Source organism: Triturus cristatus, chromosome 8 (genome assembly GCF_964204655.1).
Source record: "Triturus cristatus chromosome 8, aTriCri1.1, whole genome shotgun sequence".
In the NCBI taxonomy this organism is placed as follows: Eukaryota; Metazoa; Chordata; class Amphibia; order Caudata; family Salamandridae; genus Triturus; species Triturus cristatus.
In genome coordinates, this window is record NC_140591.1 from 532,320,525 (window position 1) to 532,332,930 (window position 12,406).

Genomic DNA, 12,406 nt, shown 5'->3' on the forward strand with positions numbered 1-12,406 from the left:
CATAAGCCCTGTACATTTGGTGGCCTTCGGCCACCAAAAGCACAGGGGGTGGGGTAAGTGTGGATAGTGTTTTTTTTATTTTTATTTTTTTTACCGTACGCTTACGGTAAGCGTACGGTAAGCGTACCCCGCGAAATTGCCGAAAAAAAAATAAAACCGTTTTTGCACTTGGGGGATGTTTGGGGACTCCCTCAACATGACTATGTGGGAGGGAGTTCTCAAAACAGCCCCGTAACATGTTTTTGGCCATCATGTTTGATAAACAACACTCAGTGCGAGAGACAAAATGGCGGCCGCCGCTTCCTGGTTTCGGCCGATTCGAATGTTTACTAAGATCTAAGAGCCAATCAGAATCGCGCTCGCGCACGCCACCGTACGCTTACCGTAAGCGTACGGTAAGCGTACCGTAAGCTGGCTCAGATATATATATTGATTTAAAGGCTATTTTCTCAGAATCTACTGAACAGATTTACACCAAACCTACAAAAGGCACTTCCTTGACCTAGGGACTACCTCTCTGCCAAATTTTGAGTAATTCTGTTCAGCCATTCGGGCTGTAGCTCGTTCTAAAGGTCCTATGGAAAAATGCATGGGAAAAACGCGTTTTGGGACCCCCCTTTTATCTCAGCCCCCGCTTGACGAATCCCCCCGAGACTTTCAGGGTAGGAGCGGAGCGTAGCGCCCCACCTATTTTGAGAAATTCGCGAGGATTCGTCGACCGGCGCCAAAGTTATTCAAAATAGAATGTTGAGGTTTTCCTATGGAAACGTGGTCCTAACTATAACTATCTACTGGCGACCGCCAGTAGATAATATATATATATATATATATATATATATATATATATATATATATATATATATATATATATATATATATATATATATATATATATATATATTTCTCAACAACTCGCAATAGAAGCTCCCTGGAAGGGAATCACGGGCGCAGACCTCTTGGAGTGCCAAACAGTTTATTCAATAATTATCCCCACCAAAGATGTCAGGACGCGTTTCGGCCGTCACAGCAGCCTTGATATATATATTCACTGAAAAAACCATGGGTTTTACACACGTTATAGTTAGGAATTAGCATTTAAAAAACCTTGCAAATTCAGTGAAAAAACCATAGGTTTCACAGACGTTATAGTTAGCTGGACATTTCACTCGTAAAAAACCAATGAAATTCCCCCGTTATAGTTAGTTAAGCTAACTATAACTCGCGCACCCGCAATCCACTGCTCTGCTGATGACGTCACATATAACATCACTCATGACATGGTCACTGACATCACTCATGACATCACTGATGACATCTCAAATGACATCACTGATGACATCACTGTCATGAGTGATGTTATATGTGATGTCATCAGCAGTGGATTGCGGGTGAGCGAGTTATAGTTAGCTTAACTAACTATAACGGGGGAATTTCATTGGTTTTTTACGAGTGAAATGTCCAGCTAACTATAACGTCTGTGAAACCTATGGTTTTTTCACTGAATTTGCAAGGTTTTTTAAATGCTAATTCCTAACTATAACGTGTGTGAAACCCATGGTTTTTTCAGTGAATTTGTATGGTTTTTTAAATGCTAATTCTTATATTTAAAGTGTGTGAAACATTTCTTTTTTTTTATCTTTGCAAGGTTTTTTACATCTTTTTTTGTAACTTTTTTTTCCCTTTAAACACTATGGTAAAATTTAATGCATTCTGCAATATATACATTTTCACCTTTTTTTAAAAAAAACAGGTAAGATATAGTAGTATAACATAGTGAATCTTTTTTACAAATGTTTTTTTTTTTTTAAATTTTGTTTACCGTGCGCGTACGGTAAGCTTACCGTAAGCGCACGTTTTGCTTTATGTATGTAATATTTCTACTCTGCGTATGGTTACGCAATTTGCGTAGACGTCCGTACTGCGCACGCGACGCGTAAGCGCATACTTTACACGCGTATGCGCGCGCGCACGTTACGCGGAAGTGTTCGAGCGTGCCTGTTATGCGCATGCGCGCGTGCACGCGTCTTTTGTACGCGCATGCGTACTTTTACCGTAAGCGCTCCGTAAGAGCTCCGTAAGCGTAACGTACGCGCACGGTTGGTCATGTGATCAAGAAACAACACTTTTGATTGGTTTAAACTACTTTCAGTTCTAGAACCTTCCTACACCACACCCATTCCCCTCATTACTGCTTGTGACCCCTTAGGAGAAGGAGCTGAGTTGTCTTTGTGATACGATGGCAGAACAGCAGTCCTCTTCTGAGAGTGAGCCTGGTAGCAGCATCATCAGAGAGAGAAGGAGGAAACAAAAGACTTCTTTTGTATGGGAATATTTTACCTATCCAGAGGGGCAGAAAAAGGTAAATGCTCCTTTAGTCACCTGCTCACTTTGTGAGCGTGTCTTATCTAGAGGCAATCCAAGGAAGAAGTATTCCTTTGGAAATCACTCTATGGTTAGACACATTAAGGATAAACATCCCAGGACTTATGCTCGACATACTGGAGAAACATCTCCAGTAAGTCACCCGAGCACACCTGCAGAAGCTCAGCCGAGTACATCTTTGGCAGCTCAGCTGAGCCCTTCCTCTGCGGTGGGAGCATCACCCTTTTCTGCTCCTCTGGATATAAACCCTCATTTTGGGAGGGTTACAATGAGGTGCACAAGATGTCATGGCCTTATTGTTCATGCGGAGACCAGTGTTTCCCTCATAAACAATAGGATAGACCAGCACATCTGTGGTCCTTGTTAGTATTCCCATTCTTTCTTTCCTCTTTCCCTTTATGAACACAACGGTTCTTTTAAGAGCCAACCTTACCTCTTAACTTACCTGACAATGAAAATAACTTAATTAAAAATAAGTGATTTATTTAACTTTATATAAAGAAGTTTATTTTTCATATTTTTCCTTTCTCAATCTGTAAAAAAAGAAAAAGGTATTAATATTTAACAATACATTTTAGAATACAGTGCACATATTTTCATATTTCAACAAACACTTTTTTGCCCTTTTTTTGCTGTTTTCAGAATATATTGCATTTCACTGTAAATCGTAAAAGCAATTGCATTCATCACTTAACAGCGGGCAAAAAAAAAAACTATCTGAAAGATTGTTTAAAAAAAGCCCAGAATCTCTTCTCACTAAAACATACCGTAATAGAAATGTAACATCTGCAATACAAATCTCACCTAAGAACAATAACTAATTCCAGTAAATATCGTCTGAAAATTGTGTTGCATAAGCATAATCACCAAAATATTTTGTGTCAAAGAAGTCCACAATGCAAATTATTACCTTTCCTTTAGGCCAAATGGTAATTTTTAAAATATTTTTTGATGACATTTCCAATGGTAATCCAATTAAATTGTAATAATGTTTTGTACAGATGTTGCAATTTCTGTCTAAAATTTTGGTTTCAGAAAAATTAAATAGGAATTTGCTAAATCAAAAGGCAAACGTTGCTTGAAAACCAATTGGGAATCATTACACAGTGTCCAGCCTTTTTCACATTTAAGAAAAACTGTGTAATGACCAGAAGTTACAATAGGTCCATCATGGAAAATTATTGCAACTGTGACAAAAGTTTTTCCAGAAATTGATAATTGCTGACCTGTAAATTTCTTTATTAAAGTATCCAATTTTGTTCCATCAGCTCTACAACGTTGCATCATTAAAATTACATACTGTCCATATTTCTTTAAAAATAATGTTGAAAACATGTCTGATTTACATTTAGAACATTCCATGTTGTGATTGGCATCTTTAACTAATTTACTAAAAGTCACTGATTTAGTCTCTGGCAATGTTAAATAGATAAACCTTTCTGAATCAACATTAGAGCTGCATGTGTAGAAACAGTTTTCACAACCATGTTCCCATTTATAACAGAGACCAAGCAAATTTTCAATTTCTATCCCTTCATCTTCAAGTACCAAAAGGATATACATCAAGAATTCCTGTGCATCTTGCTGGATATTTTGAGAAAACTGTGTTCGTCCTGAACAAACATCTAATAGATTTCTAATTTCAGTCGCACTTTCTATTTTAGCTTTATCAACACTCAGCTTCTCATAAAGAAGACTTAGCACAGAACAGAATCTTTTTTCATGATTTTCTATTATCTGCTCTTGCAAACTTTCAAGATAAAATACAACATTCAGCACTACATTTGCGTAGCAGTTGACACCAGAGCTATTTTCAAAATGGCAACCAACAACCTCTTCAACATTGTCCTTTTTCTTTTTGCTTTCAATCACATGACTCTCTTTTTGCTTTCTCTTCTGTACATCCTCATTACAGATATTCTCAATTCTCCTTTTCCGACAAACAACATGTTTCTCCAACACAGGATACTGACCTAAATGAGGAGCATAGGTTCTTCTTAATCTATTATACTCCTTAACACAATTTGCATCAGCACTAACTTTTAAGTCATCAAAGTCTATCATGAATAAACCAGATAATGTTTTCACTCGTGACAAAGCAATATATGCCATACCTTCTTTGAACACAGTAGTTCCAATGTTTACAAATGCACTATCAACAGTTAATCCTTGACACTTGTGAATAGTTACAGCATATGCTAGAGAAAATGGAAACTGCTTCCTACGTACATATAAGTCTTTCACAAGCAAAAAACGGACTGAACAACGACTAATGTCTTTTACCTCTTCAATCTGATCAAATTTTATTTTTAAAAACTCAATTCCTTCTTTTTTCTGGTAGTTAACAAAACCCACAACTTTACCCATAGCTCCATTTACTAAACCTTTTTCAACATCCAAATTTCTCCTTAAAAATACTCGACAGTTCATGCAAAGATATAGATTTTTTTCTAATCCAGCTGTTTTCGAAATGTTCTTCTCTAGAGAATCCAATTTATTTTTCAGTTTGCCTGTTAATGTAATAGTAATTCTTTCATGTTGGATTTTGTCCACTGCTTCCATTTTCTTAATCTCTTCCTTTTCCAATTTCAAAAGTTCCTCATTAAATATTGAGCATACACGTAGTGTTGGCATTAAGCAGATTACAGTATTTTTTTCTGCAATGTTCTTGTATATTTTCTCCGCAACTATTTCTTCACTTGGAAATAAATTATGTAGCAACCGACTCTGTAATGCTTTTCTGCCAACTTCTGTGAGTAGTCCAATTCTGATATCTTTCAGAATACTTCCATATTCTTCATCATTTGCTTGCCTCATATTGGTAGTGAGTTCTTTGTACTCAAAGAATGACCAAATATTCGCATTACCAATGCTTCCTAATGACTTCTGCGTGTCCTCATGTGTCACAGTATTAAAAACTGGTTGTCCTTTAACTGGAGTGAGCTGCAGTAGATCCCCAAAAACTATAACATGTTTTCCACCAAATTACATGTCTCTTTTTAGAATTTGCTGCATTATTAAATGCACAAAGGCAAGCATTAAGTTTGATACCATGCTTACCTCATCAATAATGAGAACTTGCATCTTCTTCAACACTCTTGAAACTTCGAAACATGCTTCGCCAGTTAGCTTGTGATATTCTATTTTGTTCTCATGCTCCACTGGTAACATTAGCAAGCGATGGAGAGTAATTCCTTTTATATTATATGCTGCTAACCCAGTTGGAGCAGTAACAACACAAGATAAAGTTGAATCAGTTTTTTGCTGTAGGTAGCTTCTGATGACTTTAATTAAGAAACTTTTCCCAGTTCCAGCTTGTCCACTCACATACAACCTAATTGGTTCAAATGATGTGCATGTGCACTCTTTATTTTCATGTAGTAATCCGTGATCAATTTTTTTTCTGACTTCTTCATAAATTTGTCGTTGTTCTTCATTCAGTTGTTGTTCCAAATCTGGTAAGTCTATTAAATCTTCCTGAGCTTGATTCATAGCCGTTTCCACTTCAGTCATGGCTATTGCAGCTTCATTTTCTAAGATTGGCTGTCCTAGTGGATCTTGACTGAGCGTTCCAGAACTTTGGCTGTCTTGAGAACTGTCTCTAGCTACTTCAGCTGCAATTGTAGCTTCCTGTTCAATTTCTTTGTTTAACATTTGGACATAATTCCTGAAAATACTGCATTCAATGGTATCTTTACATGCATTAAATGAATCCTCATAGCTTTGAAATTCTCCAAGTAGTTCGTCCTCTGAACGCCATGGTTTAAACAGCTGTAAAAGTGCCAAGTAGTAAAATTCCTTTTTGTCAGTAGTGTCACAACTCAGCTTCCTGTGATTAATCAAACTTCCTTTTGTTTGTTTCACTAAACATCCTTCCTCACCAATGACTTAATATTTTCCATTGTTGATGTCTTCTGTGGCTTTCTGTGAAAAAATGTAGTTCTGCAGCACTTCATAGAGACACATGTTCTCAAGATGATGACTTCTTTTTGGGTAATATGTGTCCAACATGTTTGTTTTCAAAATATCTGTACTTTCTGGGTCGTTCTCGGCCAAATATTCAATTTCTCCAACAGATTTCAGTACCCGATTTCGCATTCCAGCAAGGCCTAAACTGACCCAAATTATTCTTCTTGATTTCGAGTACAGACTTGCAGATGATAACCTATCTGAACATTCGTAGGATCCAACTTCTCGATGTGATAACATCTTTAAACTGAAACTGTACAGCTTCTTACTGACAGTCTTCTCGTGAGAAATCTCTTCCCACATTTCCTTCAATTCTGTTTTCTCAGATTTAGTGATGTAAGATGTGACATACCGAGCAACAGCAATAGAATTGTCTGCCACATACTGAATATCCATGTTAGCATTCCACATGGATAAAATGACTGGGTTGTAGTCATTTATATATTTTGACTCTTCTTTTCTTCTTAGGTTGTACGTATTTTTGGGAGATTTTCTTGTAATAGTATGTCGCACAGCTGACATAAAATTGTTGACTCTTCCTTTTGAAAGAACAGGTCTAGGAAATCCAAATCGACATTTTGTGTAGAATTTATCTTTGGTCTTGTACTTCCGTCGACAGTATTTTCCACACCGATGACTTTGGAAACGTAAAACTTGCTGTTTTAAGTTTTTCTCTTCTGTGCTTTTAGGTATAGCACATGTTGCATATTCTTCAATGAAAGATAACACTGCTTCATCAGCATCTGTTCCAAATTTTGGAGCATCCTTGATCCACAACAGCATATGAATGTGAGGAGCACCTCTTGCTTGGTACCCTTTTCTCCAAAAGAAATCCACAACTTCTCCAAGTGGCGGATTTTTTTCATTGCAGATGAAGGACATCATAGCCTCAAATCTATGATTGAAATATCTGCAAACATTAACCGGATCCAATGAGCACAGTTCTCCTGCTGTCTTGTATTCGATGTTTTTAATGTTTGAATTTGCCTCTCGTAGAAAATCCAGTAAATCATCCCAAGCGTACTCGGCACAGCTTAGGGTTAGGAACCATGTTGGAGTTCCTAAATTCCGTAACATACATTTCAATTCTCCATGGTGTCGGTACCAATATTCATTCGTCCCATGCTGACAAGCCATTAGATTGATCAATTGTGATTCCAAATGATCATCTCGCTGCTGCACTTTGTTCATAAAATCCTTAGCAGACACATTATGTAGATGTGTTCCACTTTTTAAAATGTGGTTTACTGCATAAGATAGTGCAGACAAGTCACTTTCAAATAACAGATGGAACAAATAAGGAATACTTTGACGAAATCTGGGATCTTCTGCATATAATCTTGTAGTCCGATACTCAGAAGCAGGAATCTGGACTGGACGTTCATCGTATCGTCCACCTTCTCCTGTAGGAAACAGCTGGGGAAAACAACGAGCTTCCAAGCTCTCCTCCCATACACTCACAGGAGTTCCTTGTGCTTTTTTCATTTGAAACAGATCAATGGTGTTTGCCATTACTTCTTTTGAATGAAGAGGATGTAGGCTGAAATGTTCATAAATTTCTTCTTCTTTTGACTTGTCAACTTTTTCAATTTGCTCAGTTGGTGTTTCTGTGTCTCCTAGTACATCTTCTTCATCTTCATCTATATAAATTGATTCATACCATTTATTATTTTTTTTCAAATACAAATTTGCTCTTTGTACTTTTCGTACATCTACCAGCTCCTGCCAAATTTTCTTACTCTTTGTAGGTACACCATTAACCAGAATAACTAATGGTTCAGTTTCCAAAGTATCTGTATCAATAGTTTCCATATTTTTTTTCAAATCCAACGGCAAATAGACAACTCTTCCTTTTAAACCTCTCTGTAAATCTGAAGGAGGTAATTTGCCTGTTTTTGGCTCCAAACGTACTATGGTCTGGAACGGATGAACACATTGAATGAGTATAGACTCATACGTATTTAAATCAGAAAGTTCTGCAGGAACTTCAACCAATTCTAAATTATTATTTACAGCTCTAGCTGGCATTTTATTTTCTTCTAACTTGTTGTAACAGTATTTACAAATACGATGATCTTCACCCAAATCAAAACAATTTTCAAGAAATATATATGTTGCAAAATCCTTCCACTTATAATTATCTTCTTCTTCACTTTTTTTGTAGAGATCAACATTCCTTGTTTGGATTTTATAATGGCTTCTCCGGCAACAAATACAAGTAATATTTGGTCTTTCATTAGAGATGATAGCAAATTTTGTTATTTGATCTTCAAATTTCTTATTTACGGAGGGTTCTACATTCTCTTCCACATTTTCCTCAATAACTGTGTCATTCCTTGTGAAGGACTGGGTTTTATTAAGGCCCAGCGGTGCCAGGGAACAACACCTGAAACCTTCGTGGGTTACCTGTTCTGGCGTACAAAACACAGAGACACGGGACACTTCCAGCGACGTCAGAGATCAGCGTTTATTTACTGCAGGGATACAGAGGTCACAAGAAGTACACAGCGTGTAGGTTCTCGGAGACTGCTTCAAATTCGTAGAAGTGGGTCGCTCCTTTTATACACAGTTTAGCCATAGTACAGTATGGCGAACAAAGGTTCAACTCAGTTCCCACAATAAACTTCAAAAGGGTCGCGTTCATGTTTCAGGAGGCCGGAACATAATTACAATCAACCTTGCCGGTTCCCAACTGTAAAAACATATTCCCTCCGCAATAAACACATTTCCTCTCAACCATAAACACATTAAGGAAGGACGGAAAACAGAATGTGAGGAAAGGATGAGGATGCACAACAGGTTAGAAAAGAGTGTTTAGGGCAATAAAGGAAACTCGATAGAGGGATCAAAGGCCTCGTGTCTAATGTATGCGTGACTGAAACAATAGACCGGAGTGGCAAGATGAGCCTCGAGCGGGGCCATCTGCCTTACTCGTGTCATTCCCCTCGTCATAAAGTCACCTCAAAGAAACACGTGTCCTTCGTACTACCTTGGAAGTCCCAGGGTCACGAAGCGGACAAAAGCCCGTTCGCTGGCTACTTGAGGGCAAGAAACAAAATGGACGCTGTATCTAAAATGGAACCCGAGGGTTCGAATGAACAAACACGAGAATAAGACGAACCATACATGGCTGCATTGCGAAACTTCGCACACCCACTGTACTCGTCATTTGCGGTTCATAGATACCACACTCGTCCATATTCGTCGCCACTCAAAAAGTGCTGTCCCGTCTTACACGGAACCTCAGACGCTCCTTTTGCCCTCATGTAGGCAAGCACTAGTCTAGATCAGAATCTATATCGATATTCATCAGATCGTTCAGATGCTGCTGAAACATCATTCTATCCATCAATGTCTCCTTGGTAACGGATGGCCGCCTTATACACGTCGTAGCACATAGGCCACATAAGGCAGGACCACACTGTACACAAAGACAACACGTGAACAGAAACGCTACAACAGCCCCGACAATCATCAGAATACTCCAACCCCAAGTTGACATCAGACCCCAAAACCATCCTAGAAGCGTCCAATTACCTTCGTCCACGTGTATGGACTCGGAAATCTTATGCAACTTCGAGATGGCTTGATATACAGTCGGAGCATTATCAGGGATGAAAATGCAACAACTAGAATGGATAATTTTACACACACCCCCTCGATCTGCAAGAACAACGTCTAGAACCATACGGTTCTGCAACGTCATGAGTCTATCCGCCTGTAGTTCCGCTGTTAGATTACCAAGGGCAGTTGCAGTAATATTAGCAGTCGACTCTACCACTCGGGTCAACTGTCTTAGGTTCCTACTATTAACCATTGGTCCCCAGAACGGCAGGAAACCCTTAAAGAAGTCCCCTGCTTCTTGACCAGCAGTATCCTCTTTGCTAATTACACCTCTCACCACTCTAGTTTTGTGGTAATCCGAAGCAACTGTGAAAGTCGGAGGTAAGAGATTCGCAATATAACAGGTACCCGAGAAGTCGCGGGGTAACCATGTATATGCGCGCTCATAACACACAAAATAGGTGCCCTTGGCAGTCAGGAAAACAGGGGAGGAGAGCATCGGTAGAACATACGTATCAGTGCAAGCACTGTTCCCAAGTTGTGCTCTCGGATTTCGACCCAAACCCTGCAAACAGAAATTGCCAAGGTGCGGTACAATCCATATCGGGGACGAGCTCTTCAACTGTCTATCTCCCACTGACGTACCATACTCAGCCTCACTCAGATCCTTATAAGCCTGCACTTCTTCGTCTGGAATGAGTGATGCATCGAAAACATCTCTGTCCAGATCTGCTATGGCTATCGCCAGAGGCTTGTGGTACGGACCAGGACCAGACTTGACAGATCGTGGCTCTCGACTGGGGTAGGAGTCTAGTGCGCTGCGAAACATTGTTTGAAATGCTCGAGCAGAACCCTGGGAGCTGTACGGAAGGACCAAGTACGGAATACCCCTATCCATGGTGTGTGGCATTAACCCACATACCCAACAATTTGTAGTATTCACCACCAACTGATGCTGATGTAGGAGTTGAACAAAGGAATTATTCCTGAATTCCGCACGTCTAACCTGCTCGTGTTGAGGCAACGGATGAAAAGAATGTGGGGAAACAGTAGTGAGGGAACTTAGGTTAGGAGAAAAGGTAGGTGTAACAGAAGGCATAAATTGCGATACCCCAAAATACACCCCGCCCACCAATAACATAGATACAGTTAGGAATAGCAAAAACACCTGAACCAGAAAACATTTCGTTCGTGCGACCCTTAATAACTCTGATCTCTGTGCCAATACCCTTTCTTCTTCCACCAGCTTAGAGAATGCCATCCTCTACAAACCGTCCGTGACGTACTTGACGCACTTCGTTCTGAGCAGCGATTATCAATCCCCAGGAGTTCCCAGGAATCGACAAAAGTAACCAACCTAGCGTCAGAAACCTGCTAAACAGAAAGAAGTACCCGCACGGCCCTACGGTAACCCGGATGGAGAGGTTCAAGTTCGTTACAAGTCTCTTAGCAGTGGAAAACACAGAAACTTCACAAAGAAAGGATGTAATTGTTCATAATATTCGTAACGTCAAAACCACTATACTATCAATTTTTATTAGTCCTTGAATTCCTTGGACGAAGAAAATATCGACTTCTTCCAGGTTGAGTTTGCTCTACGAACAATTGTTCAGGTGGCGCAGCAGTGTTCAATGAGGCAGATGACGAGTCGGACCTTGGGTTCTCTGCTATTGATGACTCCACTTGTGGATCTGGCAACAACGAATCTTCCACAAGTTGAGCGTCGCTGAACGGCACGAAACGCAAAGGAGTCTCAGTCTCTTCTGCCGGAATCCCAGTTCTCACCCAACCGTCGGTTGGTAAGGGAATCGGTACCTTCTTTGTATGACTGGCGTGGACCCAATGTCTACGGCCCTCCAGTCGAACCGCTGTCCTCGTCGTCAATAAGACTAGATGGGGTCCAACAAATCTTGGCTCCAGATTACGCTTCCGGCCGAAATTGCGGGTGACAACCCAGTCACCTGGCCGGAGCTGATGTCCAGGACCCTCTGTCTGCGCCGGTAGAGCTTCAAAGACCTGTTGATGAATTAATCGTAGTTTAGTGGTCAAATCATACAAATAATCGATCAACATTGGATATTCGAGACTATCAAAAGCCCTAGGTCTCGGGACTCCCCAAATATTCGCAGGGCGACCGAACACAATCTCATATGGGCTGAGCCCTACTCGAGAGTGTACCGTCGCTCTGGTCGATAGGAGAGCCAGAGGCAAGGCATCCGGCCATGACAGACCAGTCGAAGCCTGAATCTTAGCGAGTTTCAGCTTCAGGGTACCATTGTACCCTTCAACCAAACCCGCTGCCTGAGGATGGTTGGCACTGTGGAATTTCTGCTTAATTCCAAGGCCCTTACACACACTCTGCATTACACTTCCCACAAACTCACTTCCATTATCCGACCACACAATCCGCGGCATTCCATACCTAGGGAAGTATTCCTTTAGTAAGATTTTCGCTGTGGACAGGGCAGTGTTATCTTTAAGAGGATAGGCC

General features: G+C 40.0%; 1 protein-coding gene across 1 annotated transcript; it reads right to left on the bottom strand.

Moving 5' to 3' along the window:
* Positions 1-9,355: 9,355 nt before the first annotated feature.
* Positions 9,356-11,349, bottom strand: LOC146802425 (endogenous retrovirus group PABLB member 1 Env polyprotein-like). Its single transcript, XM_085620427.1, has one exon. It carries the CDS (start codon positions 11,174-11,176, stop codon positions 9,629-9,631), a length of 1,548 nt encoding a protein of 515 aa, XP_085476553.1. The 5' UTR covers positions 11,177-11,349; the 3' UTR covers positions 9,356-9,628.
* Positions 11,350-12,406: the final 1,057 nt, after the last annotated feature.